Below are 23,453 nucleotides of genomic sequence, written 5' to 3' on the forward strand. Positions count from 1 at the left end.
TCAAAGGCCACAGTCACCTCAGTGCTTACTGTGGACCAAGCAGTCGTGCTAAGGGAACTTCCAGCGTTCTCGGACAAAAAGGGGAAGAGCTTCCATGCCTGAAATCTTGTCTGTATGAAGCTCTTCACAGTGGCTCAAGATTTGTAAGGTTTGTAAGGTCCTTTTGGATTCTTTGCTAAATATGATTTATTATGATGTGTTAAGTCCATAGATAATGGAATGTTCATTAAAAATATTTTAAATGTTGCTACAAAAGAATTCATTGACCTCTTACCTTTCTTCCCAAATGTGCGCTTTACTTTTTAAAGCACTTCTTTATTTTACTTTTGGCATCTTTTGTAGCCATAGTTAAATACTTGCCTTCTTTCTCTTTGTATATATCCTTTTTAACTGCACCAAGAAAATGGCTCTTACCCTACTTATTATTAATTTCACTCACCTTTGTATTCGCGATGCTTATTAGTATTATTGCTCTAATATTTATTGCTCTCATAAGAATCATGGTTTTGTATATGTTTTATTAGCCACTCTGAGGGCCCAATCCTATCCCACTTTCCAGGGCTGATGCAGCCATAACGCAGCTCCAAGGCAAGGGAAGAAATGTACCCTTCCCTTGAGGAAGCCTCCATGATTGCCCCCTTACTACAGGATGCAGTGCACTCCCCATTGGCATGACTGCATCGGTGCTAGAAAATTGGATAAGATTGGGCACTGAGGACCTATTTTTACAGCCAAAGATGTAAGAAACAAATTGACATAAATAAAATCTAAATAAATTACATTTCTTATTTGTTTTATACTTTTGTGTATGATTCATTAATATCCCTTTAACTGGTCTAAACATTATTGCATACAATAAGATTGTGTGTGTGTTTGTGTTTGGGTGTGTGTGTAATTTCTTCACATATTGTGTAAAGTTTCTGTGACATTGTATATCTGTGTGTTGTAAAATATATTCAGGCATAGGAAGAACATAGTCAAAAATCTAGTAAGTTAGCTGGATTTAATTTTTAAAAATTTTATTTTTAAAAAAGTGGTACAGTATACAGTATTGTTTTATCGTCATTATAACCTGTTAGAAAGATGAGCAAAGCATTTATAAATATGCAACTGCCCATTCAGTGAACTCTAGAAATAGTGCACGGGCTATTTCTAATTATGATGATGTATGCTATTTGATAGGGTACGAGTGTTATTTTAACTAGATTAGCTGTGATTTAAAGAAGGAAAGTCCTGGCAGAGGATACCTGGATTTCCTGGATGACCCTGTAGGTCTATACATGATGGCCACAATCCAGCACAGAATTACATGAACTTAATCCCACTAGAATAGAGGGGCACGTTTAACTCTGTTGCTCAAAAAGAAGAAAAGTCTGCATATAAAAAGCAGATTGATAGCATAAGATTCCACATATGAACCCATTGTATAGGCATCAGAATAATGGGTCAGATTTTAAGAAGAACCAAACTGTTGAGCTTTTCAGTGTGGACTTTGGCATTTTGTTCATTACTGAAGAAACTTTACACCTTCTTCAACATGTAGCTATGTTGCTAGGTGCCAAAATATTTACGGAATACCTACCACCATATAAGGCACCCACCATGGCCCTATTAGTCCTGGTTATTAATTATGTTTAATTCTTTTTTTTTTATGCAAGTGGGTGGACTTCGTGAAAGTAAATTGAGGCACATTTTTAATGTGCTGTATAACTGAACACCGGATTGTGCATTGTTGCAACTCTGTTTCAATGCATCTGAAGTACACTTAACTTAACTCTCCCCTTATTGTTCTACAGCAGGGGTGTCCAAACATCTTGGCAAGAGGGCCACATCATCTCTCTGACACTATGTCAGGGGCCAGAAAATAAGAATTAATTTACATTTAAAATTTGAATAAATTTACATAAATGTATGTATTAGAGATGGAACTTTTATGAATGAATGAACGTCTTGCGATAGGTCAAGGCCTATAAAAGGCCTTTGTCACAACCATCACCCTTGGGGTCAGTGAAAGATTAGAGGGGATTCCCAAAGCCAGGCAGGATGTAGCCCACACCCACTTCCACCAACCTAATCCACCAAACCCCCAAGGATAATGTGATTTGCTTATAGTACCATAAGCACCCAGGTTCTTTTAAAATACATTTCCTTGTTCAATAAATATTGCACTTACTCTTCATATAGAAGGATTTGATTATAAATTTTAAGGGAGCTCTAATTGCTCCAGAGACATTAATACATGCATTTCAATAGCAGAATAAAACAAGAAAAGTTAGCTAACTTAACAACTAAAAGTTACCAACATTATAAGCAGGTCAGCCATAGAACATTCCTTTCAGCACAAAGACCGCTAGCCCTAGCTTCCTTCTTCTTGCTGTTCCTGTGTTCTCTGAGGACCCACACCCAGGTTTTATCCTCTAAATCAGGGGTGTCCAAAGTTTTTGGCAGGAGGGCCACATCGTCTATTTGACACTGTGTTGGGGGCCGGGGGGGGGGAAATTAATTTACATGTAAAATTTGAATAAATTTACATAAGTTTTACATAAATGAATATATTAAAGATGAACTTATATGAATGAATGAAGGTTTTTCAATAGCTCATGGCCTATAAAAGGCCTAGCACATGGCAAGGCTGGCCTTTCCTTTGCTGCACCTACTGCATCACAGACATGAAACAGCAAGCAGTGGAGGGAGCCCTCATCCCACAGCTCATGTGAGAGGTCAAACAGTCGCCCTCACGCTGAGAGCAGTTGCGTCGGGCCAGCGTGAACTCCAACAAATCTCCGGACGGCCAGAGGCTCATTGGAGACTGGGGGTTCCCTGAGGGCCACATTGAGAGGCCTCGAGGGCCACAAGTGGCCCCAGGGCCGGGTTTTGGACACCCCTGCTAAATTGTCAATGAACTACAGCTGGACAATCTCAGGTCTTCTGCCCAGCAACCAACTTAAAACCTCTTAAAGGAAAAGGCACTGCCCCACCCCGTGACAGCCGTGCACAAAGCAAAGCCAGCCTTTCCTTTGCTGCTACTTCACAGATGTGAAACAACAAGCAGTGGAGGGAGCCCTCGGCCTGCAGCTCATGTGAGAAGTCAAACAGTCGGCTCTTGCGCTTAGAGCAGTCACATAGGGCTAGCGTGGGCCCCAGCGAGTGTCTGGTGGGCCAGAGGCTCATTGGAGACTGGGAGCTCCCTGCAGGCCAGACTGGGGTTTCCCAAGGGCCACAAATGGCCCCCTGGCCGGGGTTTGGGCACTCCTGTTCTACAGTAATGAACTGCCTGTTCAGTTTGATGCTGAAAAGTTCTCTGTCCACATGTGGCACATTTATCAGTGTTCATCAGAATGGGGGACAGTCCCTGCATGCACAGAGCACTGTGCACAATGGAGCCTCACAGACTTTTGTGTTGTTTAATAATAGTGTTAGCAAGATGGCAAATCATGATATTTTATTAATTCAATTAAACAATTCACAAAACTAACTGAAACATCATTTATTACAATTTTGAATATTGGGAATATTTTTTTAACATTAAGTCAAATCCTATGGGCAGGCGGTGCCACACAGTACAACGGCACCAAAATGGCTGCTACTATATCCTGTGGGGCCAGGGAAGCTGCCGGAGGTCTCCTCGGACTCCGGGGGGCTCCTCCAGGGGCTTCCTTGGGTCTCAAAATGCCTTAAAGGGCATAAAAACGGCGCTTCTGGTTTCCATCTGGAGGGACCAGAGCATAGCTCCGGTCCTCTTTGAAGGGCCCAGGTGGGGCCCAAGTCTGGCTCAATGCAAGCTCAATGGCTCAATGACCCATGTTGAGCCAGATCTGTGGAAACAGAGGCCCTACCTATAAAGGCCAAACAGCACATTTCAGGAATGCATGTGCTGACCTCTTTTTTTCCTTCTTAAAAAAAATTAACAATTTTTAAAAAAATTTGGGGACTCCATAAACAGGTTGAAGTTGGGACTCTCCTGCACCCCCAAGTACTGTTTTCATTTGAAAAAAAGCTTTCATTGGAAAGGTACAGATTCAAATAGCAAGGATTCTGATGCTAAACTCATACGGCCAGCTCTTTAGCTTCTCAATAGTTCTCTTTTTCGGCCCAATAATACAGCACTGACAGCGCAAGCCTATGCGTGTCTACTCAGAAGTAAGTCGCATTGAGTTCAATGGGACTTACATTCATTCTGTATAGGATTGCAACCTGAAAGAGAGGAAAGATTAAGGGCCCAATCCTATCCAATTTTCCAGTGCTAGTGCAGCCGTGCCAATGGGGCATGCAATACATCTTTTGGTGGGAAGGCAATCACAGAGAACTCCTCAAGGTAAGGGAATATTTTTTCCCTTACCTTGGGGCTGCATTGCAGTTGCTCTGGTGATGGAAAGTTGGATAGGATTGGGCCCTAACAGGTGTACGTACCAGTTCAAAAATTCAAGCACTCTGCCAGTCAATTAACAGTTTCATGTGAGGCAAGCCCCAGAGGAGCAGCTAAACGAAACTTGAGCTTGCACAAGCCAATGTAAAATACATCCGATTGCATCTCATGACTGCCAGGTCATGCATCTATCACCAAAGTAAAGTAATATAACATATGGTGAAATGCAAGTTCTAAAAATGATGAGTTCTTTTAAAATTGAAATCATACTGAGTTGCAGAATCAGAACTGTAATGCTTAATAAAGTTGTTTGGCTGGTTGACTCACTTTTAGGGCGCAATCCTAACCCACTTTCCCGCACCGACATAAGGACAATGCAGCTCCAAGGTAAGGGAACAAGTATTCCCTTACATTGAGGAGGCCTCCGTGAGTGCCACCCAACTGCAGGATGCAGCGCACAACCCATTGGCACTGCTATGCCAGTGCTGGAAAGTTGGTTAGGATTTGGGCCTTGTTGTGGAACTAGCTGCTCCCCTGGGGTTCTGACCAGGAGAAATCTGACCACTCAAACACAAGAAGCTTTTATTTCCTCTATCTTTATTATTAAGAGCAATTGACCAGCGCACAGGCTACCATACCTGACAAGCAGGTCAGCTATGGAGAAATGCATACAGTTACAAAGGAGAACAAAGTTTTTATAGCGTTTTATCCATAGTTATGGGTCTCCTCAAACCCATACCAGCTAGTTTGCTGGCACATGTCTCTGAAGAGAAGAAGGGGGTGGGGAGGGTGTAAGATCTTGCATGTGCCTCCAAGATCCACCCCTTCCAGCCCACTTCCCACTCGCTGCATTCCCCCTCCCCTCCCCAGGCACCCCTGAATTTTCCTGTCCCTGCCTTTGCTGTCAACTTACCAACACCAGCATGGCCTCCAGGAGCTTCTGACCCACATGTGGCATCTCAGACCATTGGAATCAGCAACCTAGAAGCACATGATAGCATCCCAACTATTGTGCCACCACAAAAGACTTTGTACTGCCATCATGTGAGTTCCTGTGGCAGAAGGCCCAAATAAGATTGGGCAATAAGGGAGAAATAATTAATGATTAATCAATTAAAAATTTAGGTGGTTTAGGGTGCAGTCCTAACCCTTTATGTCAGTGCTTTCCAGCACTGACATAAGGGCAATGCAGTTCTGAGGTAAGGGAACAAACATTCCCTTACTTTGAGGCAGTGGCGTCACTAGGGTTCGCGTCACCCGGTGCAGGATGCCAGCGCATCACCCCCCCCATGTAGTGGGCGGGGCAACACCCCAGGTGGTGGGCATAGTGATGTACCATCATTCTGCCCCCATTGGTTTTTTTGGCTGTACCTTTTGATAGAACAAAGATAGAACACATTCTGCATGAAATTATGCATTGATTGATACATAACATGCCGGTATTATTCCTCCAAACTGTGATTTTAGTGGTTTTGGTCACTAGTGGTGTCACATCCCCCCCCAGGGTGTCAACTTACTAACACCTTATTGCAGCAGTTCTCAAACTTTTAGTGCTGGGACCCACTTTTTAGAATGACAATAAATCCAAGACCCACCAGAAGTGATGTAATGGTGGAAGTGACATCATCAGGCAAATTAAAATAAGTATAAATAATTAAACAAATAATTAAATAAGCAGAAGCCAGCCCTGTTCCACCAAGTGAATTTCCTCTGTAGCCTGCCTGCAATAACAAACCCCCCCCCCTCCAAAACCGGTAAGGTTTTCAGCCCTACCCAGTGCCCAGTTCAGTTTAAGAACTTCTGTTTAAACCAGATCACTGGCAGGATCCACCTGGCTTTGCAAGTCTCAAAAAGGTTCACCTTATCAGCTGAAGCCTGTTTTGATCCTTTTGGGAGGGGAGGCTGCCTTCTGGAGCACTTGTTGAGCTTCAGCGGCATAGGATCAGCACCATTCTGGTAGCCTTGCACACTCCTTCACCTGACTTTCCACACCAGCCAAGGCACATTTGCTTACTTGCGAGTAAATGTGACCATGAGGCTTAGTTTCACTTTCCATAGGGCTCAATACATTTATCTGCTTGGAGGGAGGGACTTCCCTCTCAGGTGTTTTTGGGAGCTGCAGTAATTGGATCAGGACCATTCTGGTGTCGTTGGATTCCTCTCAGCCTAAGACAGGACTAAGCCTTAGTCCTTGTCTTTCCGGCGGACTAAGACAAGTCCACCTACTCACAAGTAAACGCGCGATATGGCTCACTTTCACTTTCCATAGGGATCCATGCATTTTTTGTTCTCCAGCTTTTTGGCCGTAACTTTTGAAGGAAAGGAGCTATTTCACTCAGGTGTTTTGCATTGCGTTCAGCTCAAAATTCCACATCCAACAGTATATAACATGACAGGGTTATTCCTAACCACCGCGATTTTAGCGTGTCACCCCCCAGTGCATGTCACCCCCCTGCGTGCGTCACCCAGTGCGGCCCGCACCCCCCGCAGCTCCCTAGAGATGCCACTGCTTTGAGGAGGCCTCTGTGAGTGACACCCAACTGCAGGATGCAGCACATGTCCCAATGGCACTGCTATGCCAGTGCTGGAAAGCAATGACATAAGGGGTTAGGATTGCACCCTTAGAGACCTATTCAAAACACCTTAGCCTTTGGAAAAGTGTTTTTGCACAGCTGCAGTGCTTTCTAGTGAAAACGTCCTGGGAGGTTGCATCCTGTATACAACATGCACAGTTCTGTGGTTTTGCACGATGTGCTAGTCATTTATTGCTGTTATGGGAATGTAAGGTTTCAGGAACTATGGAAACATTCAGATTCCATAGTTCCCACTCAGCAACCTTTGGAATTGTAGTAATCAGGCACATATAAATTTAGGAGTATGATCCTTTCACTGGTGTTGTGTCGTTCTCCTGAGTCTCATAGCCAATAATAATGAAGAAAAAGCACTTATTTATTTATTTCTAAGATTTCTATGCCACCTTTTCCCAGGCTACCAGTCTGGCACTCAGGCTGGTAACATAAAATTCATAATTCTTATCAACCTTTATTTTATTCTGTTTCAACATACAGGGCAAAAACTGTGAGCAGGTTGTACCCCTACTGTAACGATGGAGGTTTGCTCTGCAGAGAAAAACAAACATGCCAGGAGTCATGAAAATGCATCTGAGGATTCTTCTTCTCATGAACTTTTTTATGATACCCTATCAGACATACAGGATGGAGAATTTTCAAATGAGCTGTCTGACTTTCTCAGTGAAGAAGAGATAAACAGAAGCCTTGAAGTTGCCCAGAAATCTATTACAAATTACTTAAAGGATGATGGGAAAGCAAAGCAGGAGTCTACGTATTACTTTGACACTTCTCTAAACTTAGAGGATGCCTCTTCCAGGGAGGCCAAAGTGCATGATCAAGAAGGGTTCAAAAGGAGTCAGGTGACCAGTCCAAACTCACTATTGATTTCCGCTCAAACACTCCCAGAGCAGAAGAAACAAAACATACATTCTCAGGAATCAAATCATTTTTTTAGCATTCCTGGGAAACAACCACATATATCACCCCTGCTCCCTGCAAGACCCAGCTTTATTCGGAGTCTAAAACAGGCTGAAAGGTGTGATCCAAGTGCGCAGAAGGTGATCCCTGGGTCCAAGTTAGCCGCTAACAGTGATGTCCCCTTCAAGAATAAGCTGTGTGATAAAGCCGCCACTTTGATTGAAGAGCTGTCTTCCATCTTTAGAGAAGCAGCCAAGACAAGAGTCAGGAGCCCAGAAGGCAACTCTTCTTCTCCAGACAGTGGGTACCTATCCCCTAAAAACAAACAATCAACCATATCAAATTCCTCAAGGAACACAACGTGCCCAGAGATCGCACCTGAGATTGAGTTATCTGAAGTTACTCACACTGGAGAATCTGTGTTCCAGAAAAAGGAATGTTCTCAGGCCAATGAAAATACCTCCTTGAGCCAGTCAGTGGAGGAAAGCTACCATGAACCTTCAGCCCCTCGATTTACCCAAAAACTCAGGAGTCAAGAGGTTGCTGAAGGAAGCAAGGTTCTGCTGGAGTGCAGAGTTGCTGGAAACCCAACACCTCACATCAGGTAAGACTGGATATTCATGTGCTAAACCCAATGGCTACTGTATCTGCAAATTGTTGGTGGAATAGTATTATTATTGGCCGGCTCAAGGATTATATGGAGGCTAATATGTTGAGCTGTCTGAGAGCCCAATCCTAACCAACTTTCCAGCACCAATGCAACCACAATGCAGTCCCAAAGTAAGGGAACACGCATTCCCTTATCTTGAGGAGGCCTCAGTGACTGTAACTCCACTGAGAACGCAGCACGGAGCCCATTGGCACAGCTGTATCAGTGCTGGAAAACTGGAAAGGATCAGACCCAGAATCAGATGTATACATTGAGCAGGGATCCACAAACTTTGGCTAGCTTTAGTTACCAGGCATTGTTTGAGGTTACCCTTACCATCTCCCCAGTACTTTTGTATACACAGAGCACTTGGAAAAGGGACAGGGTGAGCCTCTCACTGTTTCTGGGTGTCTCCAAACTCTGGCACATAATGTGCAAACAATCCTACACCTCTTTTCTTACAAAAGACTCCCACATTTTCAAACCTTTCCCATTGCATTGTACAAAGCAAAAGGGAATCAATGAGATTGTTGTGGAGTAGTAGTTTGAGAAACACTGTTCTGAGACTTGCTCCAGATTTGAGGGGGACCTCAGCAAAATGATTTCTAGTGGGTTCCCTCCTGCCTTGGTAGGCTCCCCTCCCCTTACTATGGTGGTAGATGTTGGTTTCTTTAAGTCCAAGGGGGCCAGGTCAGCAGTGTTCTCTACAACAGCAGGGGTTGACCAGGTCAGGCATCAGCCAAAGGCCTACGCTGATCAGAGGGCCCACCCCAGAACTCCCAGGTCAAGTGGTAACAGAATGCCCAATGTGCCATTAGAGGGCAAGTAAGGGCACAATACAGGGTTTTGCCCCAGGGCCACCAGCAACCTAGTGCCAACATTGCCCACCCAGTCATATGTAGAGTCACAACACTACATGGACTTATGTGGGAGGTAAAAAAAACATGACAGACAGCAGCCTCCAGCTAGGTAACTCTTGTTGCTGTTCCCTGACCACCAGGAATGAAAGTAATTCAAACCCACAGCCATGATAAGGGGAGGAAGGGCTCAGCCAGCCAGCAGCTTGCCCAGAGGGCCAGGGCAGACATTGAGAACAGGTCACCCATGACCAGTGGACTGTCATCAGTTGCCAAGAGTGCCTTGTGCTAATGCCAGCAGGGAGCACAGCTTCAGCAACATGATATATGCCCAAACCATTGTGAAAATATTCCTCTTGGTATAACATGAAGAGATTCTGATTGCTGATTATTGTTATACAACTCTCAGCAGCAGGGGGTAGTTTGGGTGACTTTGTACTCTTTTTTGCTGCCAGCACTAGATGTTTCCCCTCAATTTCTCTTTTAAAGTATGGCTAACAGTACCATTTCTCCTTTGTAATATGGAACAAAGGAAAATGACCCACAGAAGGGCTCTATAGCAATCATATTTATTTGTGGCAGAGAGATCTGCCAGTCTTCTAAGGTACCATTGTACCATTTGCTGTGACGTGCTAATGTAACAACCATACCCAAATCTATTGTTGACTTAGATAGTATAATTGCCAGGACAAGACTGAAATGTGAAATGTTTTCACATTTCAATCTAGATCCCACAGGTTGTGTTTAAACTGGAATGGTCACTAACCAGAATGAAACATGTTATAATCAGCACTGTAATTCTTTGTTTATAAGACTATCAATGAGTACCACACTGTCTCAGTGATAAGAGTGAAATCAACTGGAGGTCTGTAATAATGCCAGTGTCAGGGAGCAGTCTTGCCTGTGAGGCTAGAACAGTCCATCCCTGACCAGACATCTGGGCTGGTGCTGTGAGGCCTGGCTCCAGCGATGCTGGAAGTAACGGAAGCCTTGCAAGAGCCAGTGGAGTGGCTTTCAACAATCCAGGTAACCGTCCCCATTGCCAGGGAGATGGAGATGCTGTAAGCCAGGTATTTTGAAGATGTGAGGGGTGGGAGAGGATGCAGTGGTGTCGCCAGGGGGGTGCAGGCCACACCAGATGAGGCGCTGGGGGGGGGGTTGATACCATTACTGGCCAAAATTGTGAAAATCTTGGTATTTTCAAATAATATCATCATGTTATATATCATTTGATGTTAAATTTTACCTAAGGATACCAGATGCAAGGAATGGCACAAGGATGTAGGTCTCTTGCTTGTCTTGTGTGCTCCCTGGGGCATTTGGTGGGCCACTGTGAGATACAGGAAGCTGGACTAGATGGGCCTATGGCCTGATTCAGCAGGGTTGTTCTTAATTTAATGCAGAATGCAATGAAACAAACCACATTGAAATATCTTCATTCTATCAAACTTTATAGTCAGAAAACCAGAAAAGGAAAACGCCTTTTCTGCCTTATGTAACAAAAAAGTGGATTTCCTTAACTCAGAACTGACCAATGAGACTGATTGATTTGAGGGCCAATGAAATGTTATGACACAGCAGGGAACTAATAAGGAGTTAGTTTGAGTCAACTCTCATTTCCATGCATCAGAGTTAATACTAGAACTCCTATTCAGTTCTGTGAGTGTCATCAAGTTGGCCATTGGTGTTTTTTTTTGGTTACTGTTTTGTTGGATGACCTGTACTGTTATATATTAAAATAAATAAACTTAATGGAGGTTACAACAACCCTAGTGATGCCTAAACTTCATTTAGGTTGTGCGTATGATATTGTAATTTATTGTGTCTGGTCTGGTGCGGGAGGAGATTGATCATGGGAGTGACAAAATGAGTTATTGCTCCAGGTGACACAAACCCCAGTGAGGCTTCTGGGAGGATGAAAGAGCAGGTATGGGGAGTGTTAGGATTTTAAAAACCTGTTATTGACTCATGAGGAGGCCAGTCATGCCACAGAACAGAGGGCTGTGATGGGTATATTCTCCCTGACAGGGAAGATTTACCACTGACTGGGGATGCCAATGAGGTCAATGTAGGAGGAGAAATTGGGTGTAGTCTAGCCCTTTTCCCATATGCCCCATTGAAGCCAGATGGGATGGCTGATACTAGGTCTCACTTTCAGGAGGCCTTGGGCCATGCTGCATCCTGTGCAGGAATTTTGCATGCTAGAGGTCTCTGTGGGGTAAGTCCCAGCATTCGCAATGCGACAACTCAGACCTGCATAGGCTCCATAGCTGGAGCTAGAGCAAGTCCACATTGCCCCATGTTGTTGAATCAGGCCTGGGAAGAGGGGAGAATTCCGCACATACAGCTGTTACCTATCACACTCTGCCCGGGCCCAATACACCCACCACCCTCAGCACCATCCTCACCCCAGCTTATTACACCTCCTCCCCACTCCCCTCCGTTCTACTTCTGTGCTGCTAGAAAACTTATTTCTCTGTGGCATGCGCTGCTCCCTGTGCCAGTGCATAGGGTCACATTGGCCCACCCAACTGCTATGCCATTGCAAAGTGCTTTACGGTGCTTTGGCAATGTCAATGCTGAGGATTGTGCTAACAATGAGTGACTTCCATGCCATTTATTGCCATATTTTAAAAAGTTCATCTATTGCAAAAGTGGTCTGATTCTTTCCTTATATTTGAACCTTCTCTCTGAGAATATCAAGATGGAACATTAATTCTGATATTTCATTACTTTATTGTGTTCCAGAATAATTTGGAGTGCTGAAATAGCACATATAATATTATTAGTATCTAAGCATTATTTATCTGGATTCTGGTACAAACTGAAGAGAAGTTTGTTAACAGGAAGACTTTGTTTCTTTTGAAAAAGTGGAGATCCTTTAACATCTTTTAGTTCACTTTGTTTAAGACCCTTTTGTTACTGGCTGCCTGATTTGTATTTATAGCCAGACATCACAGAATGGCATATGTGTTTTAATTATACTCAAGTGACAAATGCCCTTTTAGACACAGTTCCAGGAGGAACTGAGCAGGAGGTCTGCTCTCAAGGGTAGAGCCTCCGTTAACCTGAAGATAACATCAGAAGGTTGCCAGTTCAAGGACACTGGCAGCTCCCTGAACAGCTGAGAATGGCGAGACCTTGAAGCAGCTGACAAAGCCGAGCTGAGTGATTCCACCTGCTCTTGGTGTGAGCAAGAAGCATCTTGGCTGCCCTCCATGTGAGAGATGGAGCTGCTTGTCAGCCTGTGTGGGAGAACTGGAGGTCAGAAGTGAGACCAAACCAGAGAGATTCATTCTGAAATGTTGCTGGTTCTTGAAAGAGAGAACCTCTATGATTGTAAAAATCCCCTTGAGTGATTTAGAAACACCTGCCTATATAAACCACCTTGAATAAAGTCAGAGGAGTAATCCGATGACCAGAAAGGCGGTATATAAATACCTAGTTGTTGTTGTTGTTGTTGTTAGTTCCTTGTCCTTGGAATCTAGTGTCAGTTCTTCATGCATTCTGGTGACCATAAGCCTCACTCATTTACTCACATATGTTCTGGGGTATGAAAATCCTATAAGCAGCATTGGCTCTCACTGTCCCTGGAACCTCAAATAGCTCAGATATGTCAGTTATTTTGGTGCTTGTCCCTCTGCTCCCAGTCAAATGTCACTCCATGTTGACTCATCCTGCCAGCAAGGACTCTTGGACTTGTAGTTCTTGTCATGCAGTATGACAAGAACTGGGTTCCAAGGAGGAATCAAAATTCCTGGCCCTGCATGATGGTGAATTGGAGGATACACCCCAGAGACCTGCTGTATGCATTTGCAAGGCACTTTGCAGATAAAACTGCATGCATCTGGAACAACTTGGATTCCATGTTGGCAGTTCCAGTTGAGGTTACCCTATGTTTTTGAATACTTCTCATCTTTTACAGACTGAGGATGTGGATGGGAATCTCTGAAGAATGAGGTTGTCTACCTTTTGTTCTCAACCCTTGCACATCCTGACTTATAAAATGTCCCAGAGGAGAACTAGGCAGCTGGGATGGGAGGGTAATAAATTCACCTCTCACAAAAGGTCAGTTCCCGTCTTGTCTTAAGATGGCAGTGGTGTGCCCTCTGCTGAAGAAGCCCTCCCTATACCATGCTGTGCAAGACAATTACCACCCAGTCTCCAATCTTCCACTGTTAGTGAAGGTGCTCAAGCATGTGGTGGTGACTCAACTCCAGAGCTTCCTTGATGAAATTTATTATCTTGATCCATCTGAGTCTGGCTTCCAACCTGTTTTTGGGACTGATACAGCTTTGGATCCTGGATGACCTACACTGGGTTATTAGCCAAGGAAAATGCGTATGTGTTGAGGTCCTCAGCTAGACCCCTCAGTGGTGTTCAGTACCATCAATCATGGACTGGACTGGACTGGACTATCTGGCCAAAATGGGTATGATGGGCACTGCATTGTGGTAGCTCCAGTTTTCTTGGAGGGTACATCTCAGAAAGTGGTGTTAGGGAAAACCAGCTCTATGCCATGGCCTTTGGCCGTGCTCTATAGGGCTCCATTCTTGCAGTGATCCTGACCCCTGTGCCGCCTGGGACCAGGACCGCAAAACCCCCCCCCCCCCCAAGGAACATGCCACTGCCGCCACCAGTTGCATCCAGAGACTTTCTGAGGGCTGGAGAGGCTGCACACAGCCTCTCTGGCAATCAGAAGGCCTTAAATGTCACTTTCACTCTTTTGGCAAAAACCAGAAGTACTATTTAAGGCCCTTTGGAGGCCTCCTTAGAAGGCCTCCTGAGGGTTGGGGAGGCTGTGCACAGCCTCTCCAGCCCTCAGAATGTCTCCAGACTGGGTGGCTCTTGGGGTGGCATGGCTGAGGGGTGGTAGTGCCCCCCCAGCCATGCTGCCCAGGAGCACTTGCACTCATGGATCCCCCTAGGTATGCCACTGCTCCATTCTGTTTCCCATTCTATGTAACATCCACTTGAAACCCATAGAGTAGATAATCTGGGGGTGGTGGTGGTGGTTATAATAGTGCAAATTCAGGAGGAACAACTATATAATTAATACCAGAGTTGCATTCAGTCACACAGCCAACAGAGACTTCAGGAAGAGAACTGTCCAGTGAGCAATACTTGTTAACAGATCACCATTCTGAAACTGAATCTGCAACACTGACAGATGCGTATGTTCACCCTCTGCATATGGAAACTTGTTCTGCAACAAGCACAAAGGTAGAGTGTGCAGAGTTAGCATGAGCAGGAAACCAGCACAGTTTGAAGATTAATTGTTATATAGACAGAAATAATAGAGTAGGAGGAGAAGAGGCCAGCACTTCACCAGGGAAGGGAAGGAGCATTTGGCATGTTGTTACTGTAACAATGTTACACATTAAGGTATTCTCTATTATTTTTATATTGCAGCTTTCAGTTATCTCCCATCATACAGCTTTTCATAAATTGCTGTTACTTTTCAATTTATTAATTTTTTCCAATATTTACCCCACCTGTCACAAAGCCTCAGTACAGCTATTAATTAATTGTCTATTGCTGATGGCCAAAGCATAAACCCAAGTACAGTGTGTGACCTAACAGATATGTAGGGAATGCTTGCTGAACCTTAATGTATCAGTTTCACTTGCATATCAAATGTATTCCTTAAAAGAGTATGAGGTCAACAGAGTTATCATTCAAACACATTTTGTCAAGCTTATATTCTTACAGTTGTGATAATTACTTTCACATGCAGCTGGTGCTTTTCCATTTTCCTCTGGCATTCCTCTTAATTAAAGGTGACACTCACAATCTTTCGATATATAAACCCAGTTCCCAACATTTGTTCACATCCTCCCAACGTTCTGTCATATTGTGAAATCAAACTCTTAGCAGGACACCCTCTGATATGATGAAGAGCCTTTCCACACATTAATCACTCAAAAATAAACTCAAATTTGCCACTTAGGACCAGTTTCAGACATTTACTGGGTCTGAGAGGCTGAGGGACAGTGTCCCCTTCCTTCCACCATGCAGATAACATCAAGTGTGACATGCTGCCATGTGTGACATTTCATGTGGACTTCTGATGTGATATATTGTGCACACACATGAACAGACAGGCCTAATATATTGTTCTTTCTGCATAGAAGCCATGTCCATCAAAATTAGGGGCATTTTTGTAGTAACTATGTATCCGACCTGTTCACCCTTTTTTTCGGACTGTCCCCCTCCCTTGGCCGCCCTGCGAATTATTTTGTCCAATTTATTAATCCGAGCAAAAGAAGGGCTTTCATGTTAGCAAGACTGAACATATTTCCATCTGCAATACACCAAGGGAGATTTTCTAAGATCTGCAATACACCAAGGGAGATTTTCAAATAGATCATGTCTGTTTTGTTCACTTGAACCAGATACTTTGGATCATATTCTTCTTCGGTGTAGTGCCCATCATAATCTCAGGTCCCACCTACTTGGCCCTTTTCTCTCTTCTCTTCCTGCTTCTCTTGTTGATCCTTTCCCAATCCTTCTTAGTGATTACTCCCCTTCCATCACCATTTTGGTGGCGGAATTTCTGGCGGCAGTTTCTATGGCAATGGCCTGAAGTTAATAGTTGATAAAGTTGTATCTCTTTGCCTTGTTATATTTATTATTATCGTTGGACTTTCTATATGCCAATAAAGGTTTACCAAAGTAAGTAAGTAGTAACTATGTATCCATTTGCAACCATTATTTTTCTCCCTGTTATGAATAGGCAAACAAAACATTTTGCTGCCGCAAACCTTCACACTTAAGCATAATGGTGAATGAATACATTCATGTTGATCACTCGTTGAGCAGAACATTGAGTGATATCGTGCACGTTTTAAACAGCCAACACAACTCAAAAATCACAACAGAGCTTGACTATAATCTGTCATTGGTGGGAGGGGGGAGCAGCCATCTCTGTCTGCCTGCTTGCTGCCAGAACCCTTCTTTCTCCTTGGTTTGGAAAAGAAAGAGGGGGCAGATGGGAAGACAAAATATGGATAGGAAGAGAGTGCTGAGCTAGAAAATTGGAGAGGGGGAGGAGCAGAGGCTGCCTCCCCCTCTCCAATGTTCATCAAGCAAGAGGGGCAGCATTTGACATACCACCTCAGTTGCCAGGAGGTCCTGGGTTGGCCCTGCCTCAAAGGTGTTCCTTATCAGTGGGGGAAGTTCACATGTAAAGCTGTGAAGTGAGTTACTGATTATTGAGCTATGGATAGATGTTTTTGAATATGGTATTTATTTTACTCAGAACTAAGCCCACTGTGTTCAGTCTGACTTAGGCTGTAATCCTGTCTTACTCACCAGAAACAAACATCTCTAGCTATGGAGTAATGAGATGGTGTTCTATCGCTGCTGGATTTGGGGTTGCTGTAGTATCAAAGTGATTTGTTCCACTTTGTGATTTGTTCACTTTGTTCACATTTTGTTCAACTTGTTGAAAAGCTCTAATAACCTCCATATTCATTAGATAATATACCAAGCCTTCTTTAGAGTCACATTTATTATCTATATGTTTGCCTTATCTTCAAACACCATTATACCCTGACTTAGCAAACCAATTCCTATATATATTCTTTCCCAATTTTCGCAAGGTGTCTTTTCCCCGTGGTCTGTCAGAACCCCCATCCTGCCATTTAAAAAGCCAAAATCTATTTATATCTCTTACATAGCCATCCTTCCAGAATATATCTGGGTGTTTTCCTCTCACTGAGAGGACTGATGAAAACACCAGCTGTGTTCCGTATCTTCTAGCCTTGCTTAAAAGGGCATAATTGGTGCCCAGATGGATAAGTAACATGGGATGCTAGTCAGTGCGCTTAATGAGCGTTTGCAACTTTTCCACATGGGCATAAGGCAAACAGCAGTGCTACATCCTCGATATCAGGTTAGGTCAGCAAATAGGTCTCTCATGTTGCAAGGAAATGCAACATGGGTTGCATGGGTTGCAAATATGTGGTGCATGGTCTGCACAAGACCTCCTGATGCCTGCAACAGCATGCCAAATGCGCCTCCCCTTACCATGTGATATGCCAGCCCCTTCACCTCCTACTTCCTGGATTGGAAAAGGAAAAGGATGGAGTGAAAAAGAAAATCAAAGATGCTGTAGCCCAGGGGTGTCAAACATAAGGCCCGGGGGCCGGATGCGGCCTGCGGAAGCTTTTTATCCTGCCCTCAGGCTCTCAGCTACTAAGCAGTGCTGAGGTATTACTGCTATAAGGACAACCCACATGAAAATTGGGCTCTCCCAAAACTTGAAATATGATCATGATTTGTGTATTTTCTCTTCTGTCATTTGCAGCTAATGAGTTCCTAAGGGAAAATAGTGTTTATTTTTGGTTATGACCTGATTAATGACATCATTTCCTGCCTAATGACATCATTTCCGACCCTCAGCAGGCACCATGAATGCTGTTTGGCCCTTGGTATAAAATGAGTTTGACACCCCTGCTCTAGTTCATCTCCTCACTTCCTCCTCAGCTCTGTTCCCCTACTACTTTTCTAATCCACGGAGTGGGAAGAGGAGGAGCAACGGACGTGAATGAGTGGACAAAGGTGGTAATTTCCATCCATCTGCTGCCTGAGGCAACTGTCTCAATTGACCTCATAGATGGACCAACCTTGCTGTGGAGCAATGAAGCAACTTCTCTCTTCCAACTATGGCAGCCGTGTTGCAAGGAGAAAAGTGAAAAGACTGATCTTTTTTTTTTTTTTAAAGGAAGCGTTTAGTGTTGACGAAAGGAAAAAAGGGTTTATTTTTTAAAGTAATGTTTTTACAATAGGGAAGGACAGTACTGTGGGAGAATGGATAACCTTGCACTATTTATTCTTTGTGAGTGCTTGTGTAGATTTGCACCCATCCCTTTACATGGAGCAATCCTTTAAAACAGTTTCAAAATGAAGTGTGCATTCTCTCATTAATACTGTTGTCAGTTGTTCAGAAACACATCCACGTTCACTGCAGCAGTGCTGATCATGATTGTGTTGGCATTTCCAGGGCACAAATCATACAATCGATGTACAAATCGATGTACAAATCATTGTACAATTGTTGTACAAATCGATGGTAAGGCCACACCTGGAGTATTGTGTCCAGTTCTGGTCGCCACATCTCAAAAAAGACATAGTGGAAATGGAAAAGGTGCAAAAGAGAGCGACTAAGATGATTACGGGGCTAGGGCACCTTCCTTATGAGGAAAGGCTACGGCGTTAGGCCTCTTCAGCCTAGAAAAGAGGCGCCTGAGATAGGACATGATTGAGACATACAAAATTATGCAGGGGATGGACAGAGTGGATAGAGAGATGCTCTTTACACTATCACATAACACCAGAACCAGGGGACATCCACTCAAATTGAGTGTTGGGAGAATTAGAACAGACAAAAGAAAATATTTCTTTACTCAGCGTGTGATTGGTCTGTGGAACTCCTTGCCACAGGATGTGGTGAGGCGTCTGACCTGGATGCCTTTAAAAGGGGATTGGACAAGTTTCTGGAGGAAAAATCCATTACAGGTTACAAGCCATGATGTATACGTGCAACCTCCTGATTTTAGAAATGAGCTATGTCAGAATGCCAGATGCACGGGAGGGCACCAGGATGCAGGTCTCTTGTTATCTGGTGTGCTCCCTGGGGCATTTGGTGGGCCGCTGTGAGATACAGGAAACTGGACTAGATGGGCCTATGGCCTGATCCAGTGGGGCTGTTCTTATGTTCTTATGTTCACAGCTTAAGCATTATGAAAAACTGCAAACTTCTTTATCTCGAGAGGTGGGGCTGTTTCTTACGTTATGATGGACCCCATATGAGTGGTAGCAGATTAAATCTTGAGAGCAGGCTGTGCTTTTGCACAGATGCCACATATGTGAACCAGCAGCACTATGTGGGAGGGAGGGTTGTGAGTGGCTGTTTCCAGGGCTTTTTTTCTAATGAAACGCGGGGGGACGGAGTTCCGGCACCTTTTTGCAGGATCCCCTCCCCTTTGGAGGCATTCCAGGAGGGGGAGAGCAAAACAGAGGCATTTGCAGGGTGGGCAGGCGCCTGGCCCCTGCCTGACCGCACAATGACCCCCTCCTGCCCCATCTCCAATCTCTCGCCTGAGCCCAGCCTGCCTCCCCTCCCCCTGCGCTCTGCTTCCCAGCGCAGCTTCCAAGCCAGTGGAGGGCGCGGGGACACGCGCCGACGCCGAGGAGGAGAACGGGCAGCCAGCCAGCCAGCCAGCCAGGGAGATGGGCTGCGGCACCCACGGAACACCCAGGTACTGGCTTGGCGGAGGAGGAGGGGAAGGAAGCTGGCTGGTGCAGCCCCATGCCAATCTGCAGCATGAGCCTAGGCGTGTCTACTCAGAAGTATGTCTCATTGTGCTCAATGGGGCTTGCTCCTGGGAAAGGGTGCATAGCCTTGTAGCCTGAGAGCCCAAGCATGTCTACTCAGAAGTAAGTTCCATTGTGTTCAATGGGGCTTACTCCCAGGAAAGTGTCATAGCCTTGCAGCCTGAGTAGACAGGCAGAGGAAGGGCTCTGTGGCTGCAGTCCTCTCCACACTTTCCTGGGAGGAAGCCCCACTGCCTCTAGTGGGACTGACTTCTGAGTAGACAGGCAGAGGATGGGCTCTGAGGCTGCAGTCCTCTCCACACTTTCCTGGGAGGAAGCCCCACTGCCTCTAATGGGACTGACTTCTGAGGAGACAGGCACAGGATTGGGCCCTGAGGCTGCCTTCCTATTCACAGTAAGCCCCATTCACTAAAGTGGACTTCTGAGTAGATATGCATAGGATTGGGCTCTTAGGCTGCAATCCTAGGCACTTTCCTGGGAGTCAGCTCCATTGACTAGAACGAGACTTACTTCAGAGTAGACATACCTAGGATTGGGCTCTTAATCCTGGCAGAGATATATATTGCACCCATTTTCACATGCTAAGGGCAGGTGAAAAGGGATTCTACATGTGTACAACATGCTGTCCAGCCTTGCCAGAGATCCTCCTCATCCTTCCCCCACAAGCATGCCCTCCACCAGCTAGCGTTTGCAGCTCCTTCCAGCAATGCACAGCAGCTGCTCAGGGCAGCAGAGAAATACAATTGCATGCCATAGCTGTTTCTATGTGCACCTAAGTACCCCTCTCGTGTAAGAATTCCTTTTTTGTTCTTACTCCCACAGTTGCTTAGACTAATTTTATTACATGGAAGTCATGTAAGCCATTTTTCGGAATCCATTCACTGCTTCCTCTCCTCGAAGTAGTGCCACACTACATACTACACGCTACAAGTGCACCTGTACAGTATTTTTCCCCATGTGTAGAAAAAATAGCTGGGGGGAAGGAGATGTGGAGATTGACAGCCCAATCCTATGCATGTCTACTCAGAAGTAAGTTCATCTTTAGGGGGGAAGCACATAAAAATATTTTATTTCTCCAATAAAAAATGGTTTAAATAAATAAATAAATAAATAAATAAATAAAAGATTAACAAGTTGTGAGTTCCTGCACCTTTTTATTTACAAAAAAAGCACTGGCTGTTTCTATTTGAATTATCACAGTGAGATTGTTTCTGAGCCACTACAATTGTAAATCTGCCCAGGTGGACTGCAACCTCATTTCTTTCAGAAGGGCTGCTTTGGTGACATCAATAAACATATCATAAATATCAGCATAAGGCATCATAAATAGCTGCTTGTTCTTTTGATAAGGTTTCTGTTACTAGAACTAGGCAGATGGAAACCCTTTTGGATGTGTAAAGATAAACGTGGAAAAATAAATTTCCCCTCCCTGCTTTGTCCAAAAAGGCATTTTTCATCCCTTTCAAATGAAATTCAATTTTGGGGGCAGCAGAAAGGATATTATGCTGACAGTTTACTATTATTTATTTCGCTTTCATGCTTAACTTTCTAATGCACAGCACACAATAAGAGAAGAATGCCTGTTTAACTGTCCAAAGAAGTGGCAATGAGGGAAACCTGGAGGACCCCTGGACAGATTTCATTAGTTTGCAGTGGCACTGTATTCACATTCATTGAACTGAAGATGTCACCCTATCACAGGCTAAGCAGAGACAACCTCTACTTGTATAGGGAACAACATTAGGAGGAAGAACTATGTGATTTCACATACATGTTTCATTAACACACTCACAATGCAATCTCATGCATGCTTACACAGTAGTAGATCCCACTTTTTTCAATGAGGCTTACCCCCCTCCCGGAACATGCTAGGAATGCAACCATAGTTAATGTTGAACTGTGCACTCAATGCTGTTATTCAGAGCAGTTATTAAGAAACTGTTAGAGACCGTTTAAAACTCTTTAAAGCTCTGATTTAAAACTCTTTAAAGCTCTTCAGAGTCTGCAGAGGTTTTGAATGTGGGCACTTCTACTTTGGCAAGTTATGTTTTCATTTATAATAAGGGTTGTTTTAATTGTTTATTAACACAGCTTATCTGGCAGGCTGCTAAGTATTGGTTTTAAATATATTCACTATATCCATGCAAGAGATTTTATCCAATTTTTTTAAGAACCTTCCAGATTACAGGTGGAGCCTGTTTATCCATGGATTTTTCATCCACAGATCTGGCTCAACACTGGTCTCCAGACCCACATTGAGCCAGACTTGGCTCCACCTGAACCCTCCGGAGGGGAACGGAGGGTTATATGGTGAAAAACATCACTTTGGCTTTTTTTGCCTTTCTGGGCCATTCTGAAGCCTGCAGAGGCAGCGGATGGACATACATTGACTCTGTAGGCTTCAGAAAGCCTTCTGGAGCTGTGCTCCAGTCCTCTTCAGAGGGAGAAAGGGACTGAAAATTGTGGGTTTGATTATGGTACCGAAATTTAGGTAATTTTTGTGGGTACCGAGGTCCCATCTGTATTATGGTTTTTGGATATTATTGTATATTATGTTTTTATTTACTGCTGTTAGTTGCTTTGGGAATAAGGTGAAAGATGGGATAAAACTGTCTTAAATAAATATTTATTTATTTATTCACATTTTTGATATTTTTATACATTTTATACTTTATAAAGTTCATTCTGCATTTTTCAGTTCAAGTCATACAAACACACACAGAGAGAGAAACCCTACAAATTAGCATTTTGAACTGTGAAATGTTATATTTCACTCAGTAGCAACAGGTGGCACTGTAAGCCAGGAAATAATGCTGTCTTTGGATTAAGCCTTAGGCGTGAGTGTGAGGAGAGAGATGACACAAGGGCTATAACCTGATTCATCCACCATTCATGTCCTAAGGGTGCAATAAAATGAGATTTAGGAGATTCATCATCAGAAACTCCAGCCATTTAAAAAAAAAAATTATGGTAATGGTATGTTTCAAGTAGCAACTTTAATGCATGAATTAAATTGAGAAAGTCGCAGAAAGGGGGAAAGGGTTAACAACCACACTGCAGTTCATCAGTGCTACAGCCATGATTCGAACTGCAGGAGAAGTGAAGCTGCTTTAACTTTAAAAAACAAAACAAACAAAAAAGGTATAGCATTGATTCCCTGCATCACGAGTAGTTTGCCCCTGAAAGTGTCCTTATCACTTGACCCATGCTGACAGCAAAATACACAAAGTATAATTTTTACATGAATCAGATCCTAGAGCAATAGGCTGGAATCCAAACCAGCTTGAGTCACTGCTCTGCTTGTGCATGAGGGTTTTCAAGTTGCAGCTTCTCCTCTGTGCTCCTGAAGAAGCTCCTTTCCAAGGCTGGAGGGCCCTCTAGCACTCCAGTTGAAAGGAATGGTTACCCCTCTCCCCACATGTCTTGAAAGAATGAGTCTTGAAATACAGTGCTGATATTAGGAAAGCTTTGTTTTTATTACAAAGATGTAGCATTATTTTATTAGAGTGCCCAATCATCAGGGATGGGAACTTGCATCTGAGACTCGAGTCATGTGCACCAGTGATTCGGGACTGTCTTAGGACTCAGGGGGTTTTACCCTAAAAATGAAAAGACTGGAATAGATTTGAGTCAAGACTCACTTTTGTGTATGCTTGCAACTCTGTTTTGTGTGCGTACTTGCATGCTTGCTTTTTTTTCCTGCCACTTCCATGACTTGACTTGCTTCTCACAAAGACTCAAACTCAAGTCAA

General features: G+C 43.9%; 1 protein-coding gene across 1 annotated transcript in view; it reads left to right on the forward strand.

The window, feature by feature from the left end:
• The window catches only part of PALLD (palladin, cytoskeletal associated protein), a 285,430-nt gene continuing 261,977 nt past the window's right edge, over positions 1-23,453 (forward strand). Inside the window, exons 1-2 of the mRNA XM_066632312.1 lie at positions 1-148; positions 7,435-8,458. Coding sequence (XP_066488409.1) covers positions 7,473-8,458 — 986 coding nt within the window. The 5' untranslated portion in view covers positions 1-148; positions 7,435-7,472. The remainder of the gene's footprint in view (positions 149-7,434; positions 8,459-23,453) is intronic.

The sequence above is a fragment of the Tiliqua scincoides genome, chromosome 6, assembly GCF_035046505.1.
Source record: "Tiliqua scincoides isolate rTilSci1 chromosome 6, rTilSci1.hap2, whole genome shotgun sequence".
NCBI lineage: Eukaryota > Metazoa > Chordata > Lepidosauria > Squamata > Scincidae > Tiliqua > Tiliqua scincoides.